The sequence below is a fragment of the Pseudochaenichthys georgianus genome, chromosome 17, assembly GCF_902827115.2.
Source record: "Pseudochaenichthys georgianus chromosome 17, fPseGeo1.2, whole genome shotgun sequence".
NCBI lineage: Eukaryota > Metazoa > Chordata > Actinopteri > Perciformes > Channichthyidae > Pseudochaenichthys > Pseudochaenichthys georgianus.
Window position 1 is genome coordinate 7552459 of NC_047519.1, and position 21817 is coordinate 7574275.

Here is a 21817-nt window from a genome sequence, read left to right on the forward strand (position 1 = left end):
TCATCAGTCACGTTGTTTTATTACTACAAAGTACTTTGATTTCAGTAACAACATGTGTGTTATTCACCAGCAGCATGGGCATGACATTCATTTTCTGCATTATGCATAGTACCACTTGGCATAACAAGGCTTTGGAAGAGGTAAGTGTGGTGGCCGACAGGGGGCAAATGCCTGGCAAGACTTCCATCAGGAGAAACCCACTGTAGTTCAAAAGACGATGCAAATAAAAAAATACCAATGTGCCAAAACACAAAGGAAGAACCATCTTCACCAACTTGACAACACGTGCACAAGCGCTAGCTAAAAGCGCTGCATAAACAAAACGCTGCAAGAAGCTGAAAACACAACGGAAACCAGGGGACACTAAACAGTGATGCACACAGCTGGGACCGCTTGTTGATGTTTGGGATTATAAAGTTGGCCAACTGTTACTGGAAACATAACAAAAATGTTTACAATATTATTTGACCTTCTGATATTATTGCAGATCTGCTGTAAGGTAGCTAGCCAACGTAGCCAACGTAGCCAACGTAGGCAACGTAGGCAAATCAATGATATCTTCAAATAAACAGAAAAAACACGTAGAATGACGAAACAGGCTAACTCGACGTCATAAAACACGAGAGTAGTACTTGAGCTCCTCGCAGCGCTTTTAGGAGCTCTGTGCACGAGTTGAGTTGGTGGAGATGTTCCTTCAGTTGCATGTATTTTGGCACAGTTTTGTATTCGTCTCGTTTTAGAAGCTGCAGCGCGTTTCTCCTGATATGAGTATGTTGGGACATTGTAGCTGTGAGGGAATCATTTTGGCTTTACTTAAGATATTTGACCTTTCGGCGTGTTGACGTTTTACGACCGAACCCTAAGTGTGTTAAGTCTCAGCTTATGAGCGGTAAACCCTCGGTCACAGAGCCATAGAGTCAGATGAGTGATTCAGTGCCTCCAGGTGTTCACAGATGCCTTCCCCAACATGTGGACTTGACTCTCTGTAAACTGGTTAAAAGGGCTACCAAGATACGAGGCTGATCAGAGTTGACATGGCAACCCACCGCGCAGTCAGACCCTTTGACTGTGTGACCTGTGATGTGATTCTCCGGCCGATGCTTGTAATAAATCTCAGTGTTTGACATCAGAACTCGTGCTCGCCCCGTGTCTCCTTCGTGAGTCGGTGACTCCCACTGCATCGCCGCACAGAAGGTTCCCTTACAGTAACCCGTTTGCCCGTGTCGACCACCTTTGATATGACATCGTCAGGAAAGGCACACACATTTAACGACACCAAGCAAGTACAAGTAAAAGATTCACAGTTTACAGTTGAGTTATTTGTTAGCATTTTTATTCTATAAGACGATTAGAATGTGTAACTTTGTCATCTTAGTTCATCAGGTCAAGTTAAAGACTTGAGTGAAAACATCACATGACATCAACACGGCTTCCCCCCGGGGAGGAACTCAGCATTAAACACAATAATACCTGAAAATAAGGGGTTACAAACATGGATTGACAAGAAATACACTTTATGTAAAAATGACATGTAATGTATTCTATTTTATGTTTTAAGCAAGTTAATATTTGATATCCCCCAGTTAATTTGAACTACCCATGAGCCTTTCATTTAATATGTCTGTGTGAGACATTGCTACTACAGCAAAGCTACATTTTCTAATCAGATCCCTCTAACGGCCACATCTTGCAAAACACGTTTCCTTTCCCGTGTGAGTAGTAAAAGCCTGCGGGATTTCCCTCCACAGGGCGAAGCACAGACAATTAGATTTTGTTCCAGTCACATTTCAACAATATCATCATCACGTATAAACATAGTTTTAGATAAAATATAAGTTCAAGTACTGTGTAAAGCGAGCAGCTAGAATGTATAAAGGTACAAATGAAGCTGCTTCTGATTTAAGGACATGTGGAGGTTTCTTCTAGTGACACTAACATTGTACATGTCTTGTAGAGCTGCACGTTTTTCCATTGCTTATAATCTATCAGAAAATGGTGATAAATGTTGATTACTATTTCTCAAAGCCCAAGAAGAAACCCTCAAATGTCTCGTTTGGTCCACAACTAAAACGAATTCAGTTTACCGTCACAGTAATCAGAACATGCTCACATTTGAGAAGCTGATAAATGGTAATCATATTAGTTCATTTGTACGCTTTTGAGATATTTAAATAAGTTGTTTAAAGTCATTTATAGTTGACTAGTTATCGATCAACAAAGCCTAAATGCTGTGAAGACAAGAAGGAAAAGGGATTTTTAACTAATAAGTGTTTTTCTTCATTCTAAATGCCTGCTTCCAATAAGTGAGCATCATGTGTGAATGTGATTCCAATCCATATTGTGTGGCATGTTGTTGTTATGGCTGTTCATAAAAGAAACAGCTACAAGACAGAGTCATTAGCGCCCCCATGTGGCAGTCAGCATGTACACATATTATCCAAGCTTGATAAAACAACTGCAATATAAAGAGGCACCAGTGGCTTGAGGTGAGGAGTACAAGGAGAAGGTTCCCATGGAGAGAGGGAATCCAGTACACTTCTTAATGAGGAGCACAAGTGGAGGCGGGGGTCACTCGTCCTGTCCCGGGACCCTGCCGACGACACAGACATCAGTGTCCCAGTGTGATGAGAGGAAGACCGTCAGCTGTGTTTCATATTCAAGTAGGAACACATGTTCTGTCATCGCCCTCGAGTGGCTGCTGTTAAAGGTCGCACAGCAGCCACCACATCATTTAGGTCTACTTTCTTTGTATTGTTCAATACTAAAAGGCCTTCACACACTTTTCACTCTATATATTGTTTAAACCGTTGTTTTAATAGAACATTACACTGCGATGATGTACAATGTTTTGGAGCCACACATAATGGCATTAACCAATCACGTTGTCTGAAAAGGGTTGAGTATATTAATAAAGCAACAACACGGAGGTCAGAACCAGGAAGGCCTCCTTGCGTTCTCACCTTTCACAATAAAAGCCAATATTCACAGGCGAGTATTCCGCATTGTTGTGTTCAATTAGATTGGAGACACAGCTGATGGCTGCTAGAGCTTTGAGTTCCAACAACAAAGATATAGCAGCAACACTCGCAGGTGAATAGAGTTCGTCTTTCAAAGTCAAAGCAACAGCACAGAGGCTCCATAATCAGAACCAAGAATCCAGACCCCTTCTTGCTTTTTCACCTTTCACAATAAAGGCTTTCACGTCTGTAGGCAAAACCCTTCCTGCGTTCTTATCTTTCAAAATAAAAGACGGACTATTTCAGATTTTTGTGTTGGTGGGTTGTGTGGAGGCCTTTTCGCACCGATCTCACGATGTGTAAACCTTTAATTAAATTAAATTGGAGTCTAAAGTCATGTATGGATATCCTACTTGTTCAGACTCTGGACCGCCCTCTCCATGTGTGTGTCCGGGTCACGGCTTGTACCAGTTTGTGGAGCGCCTGAGAGCCTTCTCCCAGCTCTGGATGACGGGGATGTACTCCCGACTCGGGCTGGAGGCACTGCCGTTGGGAACCCCTTTGGGCAGGAACGCATCGTCAGCTCTTTGCAGCTTCTTCAGCTCCTCTCTGCTGCTCCAATAGCCTGCAGGGAGCACAGAGAACAGAGGGGGACTTAGCAAATAACACAAACACTTACAAAAGGACCTGTGTACAACAGATGAAGGCCTATACACAGGGTTGGGAGGGTAACTTTAATCAGTAAGCTGAGTACCAACATATAATACGCAATCCGATGACTTTCTGTTACTTTTGGATGAACTCAATATCAAATGCAATGCCAATAAATCCAAGGGAAAATACATACCAATAAGATGTTTTTTACCAAAGTGTAAACTGAACAATGTGACTTTAGAAAAGTAGAAACCAAGATATTTGGGATCAGAAATGATTGTATCTATAGGAAAAGCTGTCTTTCCTTCCAGGCAGCAGTCTATACAATGAGCACATACTACAGTTTAAAAAAGCAGAAATAAAATCTGAGCCCCGTTTTAGTCCGTTTTACACACAGTTAAAGGTGGGGTAGGCAAGTTTGAGAAACCGGCTTGAGAAACACTTTTTGTTATATTCCATGGAATGCTCTTAACATCCCGATAGCAATGAATATCTTAAAAAAACGTCATCTGTGGAAGCCGTAGTACTGTAAAAAGCACGACCAATCATCTGAGCCGGCCCGGCTAAAGTAACTGGATGGCCTACCTGCCTGTCAGCCTTCCATCTGTGCACAAACTTATCTCGTGCCCTCATTGGTCATGTGCGCGTTCGTGTGTTGGAGGAGGGGCTCTGGGAGGAAGTGGAAGATTGTCTCCGGCTGTTTATTTTCAAATTCTAGCGATCTCGAGCCGGTTTCTCCAAAATTACCTACCCCACCTTTAATCTCACACACACTATTTTATGAACATAGGTTCACCTACTGAATTAAAAACAGAACAAGTGAAGCAAAGAAAGTGAAAAGCATAAAGCAGATATATTCACACTTAAAGTATTAGCCTACAGAACAGTACAGCTCACAGAGAAGAGATAACATCTGATCCTTTACAACAAACACTAGATGATCTTTTTAGGTTTTTACTAACATTGTAATGCCGCTAGTTATTCCCTATTTTAGAAATGTAACAGTAATCTGATTTAGTCTTTTTTCAATGTAACTAAGGGAATACAGTTACATGTTTTAGTATCCTGATTATGTAATCCCGAAACATGTAACTCGTTACTCCCCTAGCCTGCCTATAAACACATAACATGCTTGGCAAAAGAAACTCATTGTGTTTGCCGATCTTTTATTTATTCAACATATTCCTCACCAGTGTTGGGTGTAACGCGTTACAAAAGTAACGCAGTTACAGTAATATATTACTTTTTGCTGTAACGAAGTAATGTAACGCATTACTAATGAAATGTGGGTAATATATTACCCGTTACAATGCTCAGTAACGCAGTTACAACACATTTTAACCCGAAATTAAATGGTGTTTTGTTTTTTAACAATGTACTAACATAGCGAGACATTCCGACACCAGACACATTGTGCGGGTAGATTAGTAAACCTGGTGTTTACCCTTCAGGCTTCGCGTCGGGATCTTCGGGGCAGTTGAATGTTATGCACCCTCTATTCCACAAAGAGAACGGAGCGAAAAATACTAACAACAAATTGTGTCAGCTGCGCGTGACCTGCTCCGCTGCGCGTGCATCATTTCCAAAGTCCTTCCACAGCAGTGACACACATCTGTGGATAATCATTTATACGAAAATGGTTAAAGCAACCATCACTAAACGCCAGCAACACTGCATCTACTGCAGACCGTAGCAACGGGTCGGATGGGGACATCACGTTACCCTCCGTTGTGGACACTAGCTTACTCCCGCCTGACTCGCCGCCCTCAACCCCGGAGCAGCACTCTTCGTTGCCCGAAACTACGCCGCCTCTCTGCGGCCCGCAGGTGCCAGCCAGGACACCACGGCGAAACAGAGCCTGCCCAGGTATATCTAAACAAGTACCCGCCTGTACAGTGGGGTTAGGTGGTCATTTTGCAGCTCGTGGTATACAAATAGACAAGGGCTAGAATATGTGAAAATAGTGCCATATTCTGCCTGCCTGTAGAAATGTTGGGTCAAAAATAATGCATACAATAGCACAGATGCCTTCACCACGAATGGCTACACAAATATCTCATATCCCAAGTTTATCAACAAGCTAATGTTGCAGCTGAAATGATCACACAAAGTCAACCTCACATGATGATGTGATCCAGTTTTCAAGAACAGTAAATACTCTCTTCCCAGAGTATATGATGGGACCAAGGTGATGTTTAGTAGGCTACATGGTTTTAATAATACTTTTGCTTTTCAATGTTTGCCATTTCAAACCATCAGCTGGTTCAAATAATATTTGCCTTGATTTACAATATGTTCTCATTTGTTTTATCAGTACAGTTTTGAAGCTGTTGTGCCACAGTCCACTTTGGACTGTATGAAATATTACAGGATTGCACTTTTAACTCACTTGAAATGTTCTCACTTGCTTGGTTTCAAAACATAACAAATGCCATAATCTGTTCATTGGGGACCATCAATGCTATTTTTCATTGCTGTTGCCGGCCACTATTGCTCATGTAAACCTGCTACTGCTGCGCCCCCTGTAACCTCAGATTCACCCTGAGTCATTTTGTTCTGGAACCAGGCCTGCACACGGCCACATACTAAACACACTACAGAGCCCATTCCGTGTCCTGTTAGTGTTTACTTCCTGTCTGCCTTCTTCTGGTGGTTTATCTGACGTCCAGCACTCCGTCTTTTAACCTCTTTTCCTTTCTCTTTCTTGATCCTCCTTAGCAACCTTCATTATAGTCCTTGACAGTGGTCTGTACGACTGTATTAACAACGTGTCACATGTTAAGAATTTACAATCAGAATCGAGTATTCAACTAACCCGTGTTATACAAGTTGTTAGGCCTACACAGTTGTTATGCTATACCACATCGCCCTTCACTGGATGTATAATGAGCTGCACTAAACTACATTTTAGCATTTAAAATACCTAGCCATTCTTTTGCGGTTATTTTGGTGAAAGTAACTAGAAAAGTAACTAAAGTAGTGTAACTCATTACATTTCAGAGACAGTAATTTTGTAATGTAACTTATTACTTTCAAAAGAGAGTAATAAGTAATATGTAATATATTACATTTTGGAAGTAACTTGCCCAACACTGTTCCTCACTGATCCACTTCAAACTCATTGTTCTCAAACACACATCACATTATTATTCAGCCACCCGCTTCTAGCCCGTTGGAAATCAACGGGAACAAATTCATCTCCTGTGTTTGATTTGATTACGTGCTGACTAATGTATAACAATCTAATTACATAATGTGAATAATTAAATGGAAAATAGGTTACGTAACGGAGCAGCATTTCAGTCGGCTTCTTTTGCCGCTGCCGAAGTCAAAATAGAACTTTTGATCGGAACTTTTCAAATGCAACTCAATGTCTCAGCCACGTGCTGGGATATAAATAGCGAAGGTAAAGAGTAATATTGAAGCTTGTGTGTCTTGTGCTTGACAGGGCTGATTTTCTTTGTGTTTGCTTGTCTCTTTAAAAGTGACATGTCATGCTTTTCCGGTTATTGCCCGTCCCCTTGTGTGTTATGAAGGTGTTTATGCATGTAAACGGTCTGCAGAGTCAACAACCTCAAAGTACACCATGTAGGGCAGGGGTGCCCAACCAGTCGATCTGGGAGATCTAGGAGATTCCCAGTCGATCGCGAGATGTGTCTAAAAATAGAACAACAATATTCAGTTTTATCGTTAATGTCAGTCGATAGACTGGTTGGGCACCCCTGTCCTATAACATAATCTTCCTGTGCCAGAATAATGCACTTGAACGCATCAAAGCTTTGTGATTGGCCGGCGTGACCCCATGTGTCGGGGCGTGACTTGTGGGCAGTGGGCACTAGTTCGCTGACGTTGTCCGTGTCAACAGGAGTGACAGTCCGCACACACACAAGACCGCAATGGCAGAAGCAAAAAAGCCCAAAATATATCATTGTCACTCCGAGTGGGAGGATGATTATTTTTGTATATATTCCAATTCAAAGTCCATCTGTCTCATCTGCAATGCGAGCGTGGCTTTATCGAAGAAGGGTAATTTAGGAGCGGCATTTCAAAACAGTGCACGTTACGAGACGGATTTCCCTCCTAATTCTACGCTCCCAAAAGGAGAGGGGCCTCAAAGGACAGCTAAATGCACAGCAGTCCATTTTCACCAGGCCCAACAACAAGAGCAAGGCTGCTACCAGAGCATGTTATCGTGTCAGTCACGTTCTTGCGAAACACATGAAGTCTTTCAAAGACGGCGAAGTTGTGAAAGAAGCATTCCTGGAGGCTACTGACGCGCTTTTGGGGGACAGTAAAAAATAACAGTAGTATTTCAACAGGTTTTTGATACAATACAAACTCAAGTTAGATATCGTTATTAATCAGCTGTAAGTTTTAGTTTGTTTGAACTTATTCATTATAATTATTGTACAAAATGGTATAATAATGCAAACATTAAGATCTGTTCTGTTTAAATTGATTATAGTCTATTATCAATTCAGGTTAAGAAACTAGTGTTGCTTGCATCCTATTTTAAAGGCATTTCTTTTTATACTCTACTAAAATGCAACACAAAAAAAGGGTTTGATTCTATTAATTTTGTCTTTTTTATTGCACTTTGGCAGCAGATTCCTGAGTAGCTTCAGATCTGAGTTGTCTTATTAGTAAGCCTAATTTATACTTTTGTAGCAACACTATTTGTATATAATGACAAAGAAAGGGTTCAGAGTCTTTTATTTTTTCCCTGTGTCTTATGTTCACTGTTCAATGTTTCTTGAAAACATTACCCACTGTAGTGACGTGTGGATAAACTCCAACTCTGTATCAACAACACTGTTGTGTAACTTCAGTTAAATACTTGTATGTGTGTAGATTAGAAAGAGGAAAGATAAAGGATCTGCAGTATTTTATGAAGTATTCATCGTACGAAGGTCAGTTTTATACAAGTAGAAGTGTGTATTTACCTGGCAGTAGGCTATCAGTAATGGCTACGCCTCTCTATTTTGATTGGTAGATCTCGGCAGACTGGCAACTTTAAAAGTAGCCCTCGGTTCAAAAAAGGTTGGGCACCCCTGATGTAGGGAATAAAACTCTAAAACAGAAAATACCTCCCCAAAACGCCTCGTTGGAGATACGTCACTGTCCATTTGATTCTTCCGGGAACATCTGATGTCATGTCGTCCCGGAACGAAATGGACCAATTCGCGGAGCCGTTACGTGACGTCCGCGGAGCCGTTACGTTAAGCCCCCGCTGATTGGTCCAAATGGACCAATCCACGGACTTCCTCACACACTCAGTGCATGCAGCTCTGCTGATCTCTCCTCCCTGGCTGCAGGCTGATAACAGACAGTTGGGATCACGGCGAAATTCTCTCTGCAGACCCATTCTCACAGCGTTTATCAACCTTTTTCTTACTCAATATCAAGCCACACTTATTGTTTTGACTTCGGCTGTGACTTTGTGTGTGCTCAGGGTGAGTTTCGCTGTGTATCGCTAAACAAGGAAATCACACCTCCACGGAGCTTAGCGCGATTCACAACGTCCCGACCAATCGGAGCACACTGGGCTCACAGGGAGGGGGGGGCAAGAGCTGCAACGAGCCGTTTAGTGGAGAGAGTGAATACACGTAGTTTACAGAGATGCTGTATGCGAAACCAATGTGAGTTCGGAAAATTGCACAGTATAAATCTATTCTAGTAGACCTCAACAATGGAATTATGATCAGTGGAAATGGCCATGACATGTGACCTTTAAGACACACAGCTTCACAAAACTAACAGAAATGCAGGAATGCAAATGTTTCAAATTAACATTTCTGTTGTCCTCGGGTAGAATTTGACCCGTTTTCCTAAATGGTTTTATGTCGAAATAAGGGGTAGTTCCATCTTATTGCCACAAAAATGAATGGTTTCATACTAAGTCATTCAAAAGGAAAAAACAATTGTCACTTCTTCCAATGAATGATAAGTATTATTTAACCTCTTAAGCCCGAAGGTCCCCCCAGTGGACCCCTCCCACCGTTTTTTTACGAGACTATGTCTCAGGGTTTCTTAACATTTATGAAACTATTAATGTCTCATACCCTTTTAAAGGTAAGGAACTCCGCTAACTGACAATAAGAACAATTGTTAGCAAAAAAAAAAACACGAGTAATACCAAACCTTTGAATTAGCATTGAGCGAAAAAATGCTAACGCTTTTTTACACAGAACTCACGGTAGAAATGCCCTTATTACTATCTTAACTGCACAAACAAGATATATACGATTTAAAGCTGAGACTCCACAGATTCCACACATGTAATATCATCACTGTACGACCTCGAATTCCTGGAGCTATCAGCCAGAAAAGAGAAAGTAAACAACATCCGGTTTCAAAAATATTACAATAATTACGTCTTACCTTTTTTGATTTGTGATCAAAAGTTGTGTTCAACGGAATAAAAACGCCGCTCAAGGTTAATCCAATGTCTTTGTGTCACGTAGAAATGTTTACTGATAATCCATCATCATATTTATGGCAATATACTGGGTATAACGTTTTGCCGTCCAGGCTTGTACTTTCAGATATGTTTAGTTTGCTTCTCTATTACGTCCGCAATGGTAATGTTTACGTGGATTTGGGAACTGCCCATCAATTCTATTGGATGTAATGGTTAAGAAAAAAGTTTAAATCACCCAAATCGACCAATGGGTTCCAGAGATGTGGTCCTGCGTAAAGTATAAAGAATGCCAGCCAGCTTAAGTACATTACGCAGCAGACTTTACTTATTGTTTACTACGTAAGGAAGCAGGAATTGCAGGACCCAGAGCGGACAGCAGATAACGGAATTGCAGTTTTATTGCTTATAGATTATCAGAACATTTCAAAGGGGAAACAGCCACATTGGATATTAACCTATGGATTAACTATATCATCGTTTTTATCGTTTTAATGCCATTGAAGACCAGTTTAGACCAGACAAAGAGGAAGGTGAGCCATGTTAGCCTAGCGCATTAGCGCTAGCGCCACTTGTTTTGATGTACGTTTTTGTTGATAACGTCGCGAGTTTGTATCTTTCAGTGTTGAGGTGGGCACCGTTAGATTCTGTGTCTTTATGATCATAAACAATGTGTTGGATGTGCAGCTAGGATAAGTAATAAGGGAGCTAGGAGTGATTTTCGGTGCAGTAATAGGTTAGCATTTTTCGCTCAGGGCTAATTCAGAGGCTCACTGTAAGAGGATAACAGAGTAGGCCTATGTTTTTTTCGGGGTTTGTTTTCACAACAGTTGTATTTGGATGGAATGAATACCTATAGTGATAATTCAAAGTAATAAAATGATTTTTACAGTGAAAAAGTTCAAATGGAACTGATGGTTCCCAAATTACCCAGAGGTGAGTCTGCTTGGACTTTATTTTTCTAAACCTCTCTAAAAAGGTCAAATTTCACTTGTTTTGCATCAATCTTGATACAGGGTACTTATTATATGTTATAGTTTGGATTCCTAAAGCTTTTAATCTACTAGCCCATCATTCAAGGGTTGTTTTCACTATAAGTAATGGATTTTTTTTAGGCGGACATTAGAATTTACATGTTTTTACTGTGTTCCATCTGAATATACTTTAAAATAAAAACATCTATATTGATTCTGACACTTCTACATCCAACTCACAGATGTAACCTTGCTTTGAGAGAAAAGATTATTAATTTACCCCTTTTAGAAGTGAAGATATAGTCTTTGTTGTGTTAGTGGCATTTTCGAGCCTGAAACCTGAAAAACAGGCTCAGGGCTTAAGAGGTTAAATCTATTGCATCTGGTGTCATCATAAAAAAAATGGAAATGGTGATCTGTGATAATACATCAAGATATGTTCATTTCATTTTAACTTGATTTTTTTAAACTCAGAATGAAGGCTAAATGTTGTGTTTGAATTGTGTGTATTGAAAATGTATTGTATTAAAGTGTGTGGCAATCCCTACAAAAAGGGAACTGTATTACAGTTACGTGAACAAATACGTAATCAGATCACTGTTTCTAAATATTGGGTATTTGTAGCAGGATTACAATGTTACTTAAAAACTAAAAAGCTTAATGAAAGGCAGGTTTTCCTATGAATAAAATCTCTGAGCAGAGGACACATTTCTGATCCTAAATATCTTGGTTCCTTCTTTTCTAAGGTCACATTGTACTGTTGTCTTACATAATACACTTAGTATAAAACATCTTATTGTTGCAGTTGATGGGAAGACAACAAACAGCTTAAAAAGCCTACAGCACAATGGATATGTTATGTGTGAGTGTGTGAGTGTGTGTGTTTGCGTACCGACTCCAAGTCCAGCGACGAAAGCGGCCCCTAAGCACGACATTTCGTAGTGGTGGGGTCGGGATACCTTTCTGCCAAACAGGTCTGCAGTCAGCTGCATGACGAAGTTGTTGGTGGAAACGCCGCCATCCACCCTGGGACCGGAAATAACATGGCACACTCAATTACACTGCAACTCACTTTACTGTAACGGCATCAGAGAAATATACACCCCGTAATGCATTGGCAATAAAGCTGGACTGCATTAGCAGAGCACACGAGAGTCCACTCTGTTAGGCCCAGTTTCCTGGCTGAAATCCAGACACTATATCAGATATTGCACCGTAAGCTGGAATATTAAAATGTTGTGGGACCACTATGGGAGGTAAACCCCTGTGCATAGGCCTGCCACAAGAATAGCTTTATCCCTTAATGACCATGAATGCCCTTGACCATTTTTATGACATCGACTATATGTTACCTTTATGTTATCATATATATGTTATCTGGACATGATCTTGATCTTTGCTGACCTGTAGTATATACTGCCTGTTGTATTTACGTGCTTGTTTACATAAGAATGTAAGAAATGTAAAAGATAATCCAACCCTAACCAACACGTGGCCAGAATTAACAGCAGGATGTACCTACTGTTAAGCTGCCTTCACATGTTCCACGGTTATCTCCGCTAGTTTCTCCTTTCTCCTTTCCTTTGGCATCCTCCTCCCCTGCTAGCTTGAGCCACTTCCTACAGCTGTTATCTGGCTGGTTGCATGTCAAAAGGTCAAAGTTCAAATAGATTGAACTTTGAGAGCGCCTCTCTGTGACATTTCTTGGAAATGTTCAACATGCTCTCTTCATAGGAAAACAACAGCAACGTCTGTTATAACACTGATCATGTGACGGCAGCTCAAGACTTGAGGATTGCACACATGTTTGTTTAAAGAGCATGAGTCTTCTTTCTTTATTGATTTGGTCGTGTAGCTTTATTATATTTATTGTATAAATGATCGTACAATACATTTTTTATGTTATCAACTTGTCTTGATATTTGAACATTACCCCACTCATTTCTAGATGAATTGACTTGTATCATATGATGAATCAACATGACTGCAAACCTTTTAACGTTGACTATCGTACCATATATGGACATTTTTACACTATCGTGTTATAAATACGTTATAAACATCATATGGACCTAACCCTCTTCATTGAGCGTTATGTTTACATGCATGTTTGTTGGCATAGGAATGTCTCCAGCACTTCAGCCAACATGAGGCCAGAATAAACAGCAGGTTGTGTAAACATTAGACTTTGGCATTGCATAGACGTTCTTGTTCTGAGTCAATATTATGTCCTTGAGTATTTTTACATGATATAAATGATGGTTTTTTTGTATCTGTTCGAAATAAAGATTGAAATGAAAGGTCCGCTTTAAGTACTTTACCGCATTCATTAATTTTAATTGATTTATCCATCGAAATACGGACATGACCTGGGTAGCTAACGCGATTGACTTATCGTACGATATATAGACATGACGTCAAGGGTTTTTAAGTTACCGACTTATTGTACGATATGGACAAGAATGATTATTTTCAGGATATCGACATGACCTCGATCATTTTTACATGATCAGTTGATATAACGACATGACTTTTAAAATATCGACAGTACATGGACATTACCTCCATTGTTATACGTCACATACTGTATCATACCGCCAGTGATGTACCTGAACGCGTTCAATGAACGATCGTTCATGAACGCGTTCATATTTTGGGCGAACGTGAACTGAACGTACTGTATTTCCGCTAGATGAACGTAATTGAGAACGCGTTCATTCTCAGCGCTGTATAACGGCGTTCAAAAGTGCGTTCATTCTCAGCACTGTATTATAACGGCGTTCAAAAGTGTGCCAGATTTCATATGCCTTTCAGCCGAAAACCCAGTTAAAACACACCGTAAACAGGCTTCAAAATAATGCGGAAAACCACCCAATCTGGCAACAGCAAGCTGCCTGTGACGCGTACGCGCCTGTCACCCCTGGCTGTCGCACTAAAATATAAATATACTAAATATATCAGACTCCTCACAACAAACAATGTGGAACCGCGGAACCGGCGAGCATTGAATGAATGAATGAATTAGTATGGACGAAGCCGAGAGCAGCTGCAGCAGCACTCGCTCAGAGTGAGACTCTACGGCAGGGGTGGGGAACCTTATACGGCCCGCGAGACAATGTGGTACGGCCCTCGAGGTAATTTATAAACACACGCAAAAAATAAAAAAATGAAAGAAATCTAGACCGCAAAAAAATTAATTAAACAAGCGAGTGCCTGTTTTTCCTGGCCAAAGTCAGGGTCCTTGAACACAACACGAGCCTAACGTGTCATCACGTGGTATATGTCTCGACTGACAGGGGTGCAGTTCTGACGGAGAGCACCAGAACGCCACTCCAGCACTTCAGAAATTGCAGTACCGATAAGTCCATACACATGCCGCAGTTTCTGCGTGTCTGTGTCTTTAGTTGAAAGCCCAGTGGCGATCTGCTCATCTGTCATACTGATCAGACAGTCAATAACTGTGTTGTTATCATTAGCATCTGGTTAGCTAGCTATGCTAACAAATATAAGAAGCGTTTTCTACAACCAGTGAGGTAAAGGCACATCTTTATATGATCATTATAGTTATAAAAAAAACAAGAGAATAAAGTAAACAGGTATAAAATACTATATGACAGTTATTAATAAAGAAGAATACAGTTTCAAAGGGGAGTGATTTGTCAAATATCCATAAATTAAAAGAAAATCTGCTTACAGTTGTGTTTGGGTGTTGAGAGATGTGTCCATAGATCTCCTAATGTTGCTCTCAAAGTGCAACAAATCTTCCCAGGGGAGCATGCCCCCCGGACCCCTCTAGAGGAGGTTAGGCCCCCCCCACCCACTTAAACCATGTTCACATGGATAGGAAACTAAATACATTTGCACACATCTTGTGTCCATATCTTTCTGTGTTGGTGGTCACGCCACACCCTGCACGTGCATGCATACGCGAGTCATGGTGAGATATCTGGATGAAGAGGTTGCTTTTTCTTTGCACAGAATGAAATGAATGGGCTGTGATTTTAGTTTTTTTAAGCAGAGGTCAATAACTTGTACGGCCCTCTGAGGATATTGTAAACATTGAAATGGCCCATTAACATCGTACAGGAGACAAATAATAGCTCGCAGCAACGTATTGAAAAAAGAACTATGAACTATAAATTAGTTCATTTTTGAAACCATGAACTTTAGTTCAACATTTTGAATTATGAACTATGAACTGAACTAGTTCATTTTAAAATGTGTGAACTGTGAACTGAACTAGTTCATGTAGAAAGTGAACTTTCCCAACACTGCATACCGCATTGGTTTGGATAAAGTGGTAAAATAGTTTTTATATTTCATTTATTTGGGATATTAATTTCATTTTTATTCACATTCCAAATCCAATGTCTGGATATTTATAAGAATATATATGAATTAGAACATCAGGGAAAGAAAGTGCACCTGATCTTTGTGATGGGGATATGAGTTTCCCTCAGGGTTGTGTCATAGAGCTGCTTGTTCCTGTAAAGAATAAGAAGCGCATGAGGAGTAATATCGATACGCATGAAGAGAACGAACGGTAAAACAATCTCTTCAAAGTTTCTCACCTGAAGGCCACAGACTCCAGAATGGCTCGGATCAGATGACTCTTAGTGGTGGAGGGTTTGAGGCCCATGAGGGAGGCGCAGGCTTTGGGGTCATTCAGAGGAGCCTTTGGATACATTTATACACAAATGTTACATTTCTAAAAGTGAAAAACTGACCTGGTAAGTACAAAAAGAAAATCAAAATGGTCCTAGGGTCTCTGCATTAAACACACAATAAGTCGTTTTCTGCCGTCTCAATCAAACCAGAGGAACAGAGTTAGGTGGCGTTGTGAAGTAGCGTCGGTTACAATGAAGGACTCTTGTCAGGAGGATTTTACAGGAAGCCGAATTGTCCTCAGAGGTCTCCTCCTGTGCGGTCATTCAAACCGGTAAAACACTAACTAAAGCAGTATGACGCTAAAGAAAACCAGTGTGTCTCCAGTCCTATCTGGCTGGCGCTTAAATGGCTTAGCAGGTTTAAGACTACAATCCTTCATCTGGTTAAAATATATAGTTAGAAAGAAACCACCAGGATCTAAAATCCTTATAAAAATCACTTTATGAATTCAGCTTTTAAAATAGTTTAGAACATTTGGGGAAAAGTAACTACACAACTTACAACAAAATATATAACACGGGTTTTTCTAGACATGTGTACAGTATGTGGAAATGTTACCTATTGGACCTTCAAAGTGAAATGAGCCTCTGGTCATAGAGAGTGCAGTGAACTGCTTTACATGGTGCAAGAACACTTGATTATGTCATGACATGGATACAAGCTATGAACATCCAGGACTTACAAGGGCCAGTTCACAATGGAGGGCAAAGGAAAAAAAGAGACACATAACCATGTTACAGAAAGACAAAACAAAAATAGATCCATGCTCATATCAGTTCAAATCTATAAATGCTACTGTAAGTACATGTGTTGTTTTGCTTTATTGCTGTCATTTGTACACACTATGTTTATAAAAGTACATAGATTTGTATTTGACATTATCACACAATAGTCTACCTGCAGGCCGTTGAAGGAGGGAACGAAGCACACTCCGTCTGAGTCACTGACACTGTAAGCCATGTCGCTGGTCTCCTGGACGTCAGAGAAGAGCTCTGCAACACACACACACACACACACACACACACACACACACACACACCCTCTGAATCTGTCACACGCTAATATATTCAGTGTAAGGAAGATTTTCTCTCAAACGTGGATCATTTAGATCAGGGGTTTTCAAAGTGTGGGAAGGAGAGCATAAGAACTACCGCGCCCCCCCTTCCCAATTATTATTGCTATTATTATTATTATTATTGTTGTTGCTATAATGCAGGGGTATTCAATTGCATTTCAAAGAGGTCCAGTGAGAGATTTTTTTTTTTAACATTTTCAACATGGTGGATAAATCCTTCTATGCTCCGGCAACACACTGAACGCCTCCTCATTACACTCAGCCCTACTGTAGTGGGAACAATGAGTCTGCGTCTTTGGTGCACACAGGCATCCTCTGGCTGCAGCCTTGACCGGTACTTGCTTTTGATCAAAGTGGGGGGGGGCCTCGCTGCGTGGAAACGGCCCGCTGAACGGACCTCGGTCGCCCGTCAGCGCAACTAAATGATGCCGTTTAAAAACAGAAAAAATAAAGGGGTGCCGGCCGTCAGCGAACCGAGCCAGCCGCCACCGGCCCGCTGACGACCAGCCGTTCTGTGATTCTCCAGAACACACAGATGGCCAGCCCGCCCCCGGGTGGAGGTGAAGGGAATGAGCACCTTCACAGCCTTGTTGGCGAGGTGGGGGAACTCGGTCTCCACAGACAGCCAAAAGTGTGCCAGTGACACTTTACTCGTCTTTTTTCTCACGCTGCGCCTCCCCTGAAGCTTCTGGCGCCCCCCCAGGCTGATTTCGATGATTCCAGCATTGTGTTTTTGTCCTCATGTATGGACAAATTCATTAAACAATATAAACGTGTTCATCGTTCTTTAAAAATGGTTGAAAGCAGCAGCTGTTATTAAATAAGTCAGAGCTTGACTACACGTAATCACTGGGTAATTGTACACATGTTGCTCTACTCTGAAATGCATTAGGTTTGTACCACTAGTTTCCCTTTGGCATATATCTGAGGTGTTTATTAGGTCTTAGTATTAGTTGTTTATGTTTCTATTTGGATCCCATTACATGAAATCAGACACACTTTATACGCCTCAAACTGTTTTGTCACTGCAGCAGAAAGTTAACAAGTCGTTAACACAAGTTAAGAATAGACCAAAATACAAATAAACAGTACATATAAATACTTTAAAAGTAGAAAGGATGTATATCAATAGAGTATCTAAAGAATGCACAATAAACTAATTCTGAATAAATTAGAATACTATTTAATAGACAATTCTACTACAAACACAGAAAAATATGATGGTACCTAGTCATTCCCTGTGTTTCGTGTCCCTTTCCTAAAGCTTCTTATATATCACATGTCTCTATCATGTCTTATGAGTGTATGTGTGTTTTAAACTGTTTGTGAATCAAAATGAATTGAATATAAACGTACACAAAAATAATAATAATACAATTAAAATAAGTTTGAACTACTGACCATAACTCCTTGCAGATAACATGAAATAAATACTAATCAGGTGTCTCACCCAGCTCCTGAGCCCATTTGATGGCGGTGCCCGTGTCCGCTGCATTGCCCTCGGCCAGGTACACCACCTCTGAGCCGATCTTCCATCCCACCAGAGGATACAGACCTGGGGACACACAATGGCTTTGTCGGTATGGATACATTCAGACACTGACAACTTTAGGAGGACCCGTTTGAATTTGTGGGAATTATTATTATTCTTTTCCCCATGAAAGTGCAGCTGTAAGGGCCTGACGTTGCTTTCTTTTTGAATTTAAATGAACTTAAAGTATTTTGTGTTCATACGTATATAAACAAAAGGGATACATATAACAGGACAGAAAGGACATACTTCTCTTTAACTCACAATATGTGGTTTTCTGCCAATAGGGGTTTCCTCAATCAAAACATCAACAAAGTACAGCTGAAAGGTGGAATCAAGTCTGTCGTTTGGTCGGCTTCTCACAGATAAGGTTTCTTAATTCTTCATTGTTCAGGAGCTTTTACCAGCAGCCAAATGATCCGCAGGTCTGCTCATCTCAAAACAGACAGAGATACTACATACACCTACAGTAGTTATCCACACAGACACGTGCTGCGTATCGTATGTATGCGTATCGTATGCGTATGTATAAGGGTTTTCTTTCTATACAAATATAGTATGAGGGAAATACTGTGGCGCTGATCTTGTATAAGATATATCAATTCTCGCAAGAACATGACGCCTGTATACAAGATGGTGCTGCAAACTCAAAACATCGCGACGTCGGAGCAAAGCAAAAAAACAAAGCTGTCACTGCCGTGCGACCGTCTGTTTCACACCATTTTCATCGTAATCATACCGTTTTTGATGAGCAGAAATATTGTTTTCTGGCATCACTTTAACATTTTACAGGGAAATTGGCATTTTGGTATGAGGGCGCACGCCGAAGGTAATACCTGAGCAGTTACCCGGTACACACATTCATAATCATATCAAACTGTAATGAATTCCCTGAGAACAATTCAATAGTTTAAATAGAAAAATATGCCCTTAACAAAAGTATATTACTGTATATTTTTTGGGCCAGAGAGTGCATTTATTGGAGATAGTGTTGAAAGGGGGAGATAGAGGGGAGGACACTGCCTGGAACGTTCTGCGGGCTCAGAAGTAGAACTCGTGTACTTGGCAGCGGACACTGCATATGGCCGTCAGCTCTAACCACTGAACTATCCGGAGGCTCAGGGACAAATTAAATGTTATTCCTCCATAAGTATATATTGTAAACTAAGAAGATCCAATAACTTAACCCAAAAGGTACAATACTTAAAACACAGAGGGACCATTCCAACAGTTTGTCCTTGCTCTGGAGTAGATGGGATAAATAATGTTGTGAATATATTTTGCTTCACCTGCTGACGATGTATGTGGTGTATTCCCGGTGTTGATGTCCAAGAAGGTGCCGGTTCCCATGGTGATCTTGACATCACCAACATCAAAGCAGCACTCTCCAAACATGGCTGCCTGCTGGTCCGCTATCTATATAGAGACGTCACATGAGTATGTTGTTAAAAGAAAATGTTTAGATCTAAGGCCTCACTGTTACAGAAAGCAGGGCCCGTCTCCAGCAGGAGTTGTCATGCGTTTGCCCTCAGGAAACCTGTGCTGATGATTACCAATAACTTGGCATCAGTTCCATTTCACAACATATGCCATGAACTTGGACACGCTGGCGTAACTGGAATGCAAATGTTGTAATAAATGTTTCTAATTACACTTAGTGACCTTAGCCACTCACCACGGACATGATGGGGATGGGCAGCCCGAATATGGACGGGTCTGTGAATCCAAAGTCATAGCTGGAAGCATGAGGAGAGCAGAGACAACTCAATCTTAATAATGTTTTACTGATCACAAACAGATATCCTTTTGATAGTGGACATTTCCATACATTGTATTTAGTACAATATGCTGACTCTTGCGCAAACAGAAATGTTCTTTTTTTCCAATGAAAAACTAAACAATCAGACTTTACTCTATGGGTGGAATGTGAACGTTTATTTTGAGTTGAAGAACTTTATATATTTGTTTTTTCAGCCTTTTGTAAATTAATCATTTTTATGGTCAATAATAGATTACAAAATGTCTGGGATTATTGAGTTTGATTATTGTTTGCTTTTTTTTGTTTATACAAAGATTTTGAGTTTGTGTTTTATTTGTAATTCTTGAAAACATGTCTTGTATGAGTATTTGTAGCCTTTCAGCCTGCAGACCATTTACATGCACACACACCTATAGACCACACTACAGGAAGCACAATAGGGTCTCTTCGGAGGTAATGCTTAACTCACCTAGTGTTTTCTACTTTGGGGAAAATAGAGAGAGGTATAGAAATCATAGAGCTGAGAAAGCCACTCCAACACATCTGTGAAAAAGGTATATAAGATAAAGGATGTGAATATTTAAACCTCACACCAAAACAGAAATAAACAGTAAACAAACTTGACAAACATCACACCTGGTAGGCGTCGAAGATTCCTGTAGAACTGGCATTGGAGTAATCTGTGGCGTGGACTTTCCCTGAAACATCATAATTGTCACAGGTGACACATCACATAATCGCTCTTCAAAAAAGGTACAAACAAACGTATTCATGCTCCAAGGCCTTTTTACCAACCCCTCCTTTCCCACAGGAGTTCAATACAAAATGTTAGGACAATCAGTGATGCAATAGGATTTGGAACAAAGAACATTCAGTTGAGGATTTAACGTCCTGTTCTAGGTTCAATGGAAATACAATCCACAATTATAGATGACTGACTGTACTGTTCTTATGAGAAATGTCAAAACACAACATTCATATGTGCTGCACTTCACACGCCGCACACACCTTTGGTGAGTTTGAACAGCAGCCAGGTGTCGATTGTTCCAAAGCAGCAGTTGCCTTTAGCTGCCGCCTGACGAACCTGGAAGAGGAACGAAATATGATGAGGGTGAAAGAAATAAAGAACGAGGAAGGACTGATAATATAATCCAGCCGCTCCCCTGTGTGCTGGAATGCTTCTTTTGCTTTTTATATGAATCTCTTTTGACACAAACAAGTAAGGAGGCTGGCTCTAAGTTTGATGTTCTGTCAGTCACTGGGATTCAACTGTCAGCTCTTCACACACACACACACACACACACACACACACACACACCAACACCACACACACACACATCACACACACACACACACACACACACACACACACACACACACACACACACACCACACACACCACACACACACACACACACACACACACACACACACAACACCACCACACACACACACACACACACACACACCCACCACACCACACACACATAATCGCCCGATTAATCGTTTTCGAAATAATCCTTCCCCCCAGCACTAATAGACAGGTAAGTGTTTCAACATTTTCCAGGATTTCAATACTTTGATTGAATACATTAATCAGGTTCTCGTACACATGGTGCTCTTTTTTAGATTTCAGGAACTACTACCTTTCCATGGGCCGGGGAGGAACAGGACAAGGTGTGTGAGGAGTTCCTGGAATATCAGCTGTTTTGGGGGAGTATGTCCTCAATCAAGTGCAAGGTAAGAAATATTTGGCACCACATGACATGCACATAATCAAT

General features: G+C 40.7%; 1 protein-coding gene across 1 annotated transcript in view; it reads right to left on the reverse strand.

Moving 5' to 3' along the window:
• Positions 1–21817, reverse strand: part of gk5 (glycerol kinase 5) — a 34013-nt gene continuing 12196 nt past the window's right edge. Inside the window, 12 exon segments of the mRNA XM_034105199.2 lie at positions 1–2590; positions 3426–3582; positions 11896–12029; positions 15429–15488; positions 15575–15678; positions 16569–16663; positions 18197–18301; positions 19567–19693; positions 19953–20013; positions 20506–20579; positions 20673–20734; positions 21045–21120. Coding sequence (XP_033961090.1) covers positions 2569–2590; positions 3426–3582; positions 11896–12029; positions 15429–15488; positions 15575–15678; positions 16569–16663; positions 18197–18301; positions 19567–19693; positions 19953–20013; positions 20506–20579; positions 20673–20734; positions 21045–21120 — 1077 coding nt within the window. The 3' untranslated portion in view covers positions 1–2568.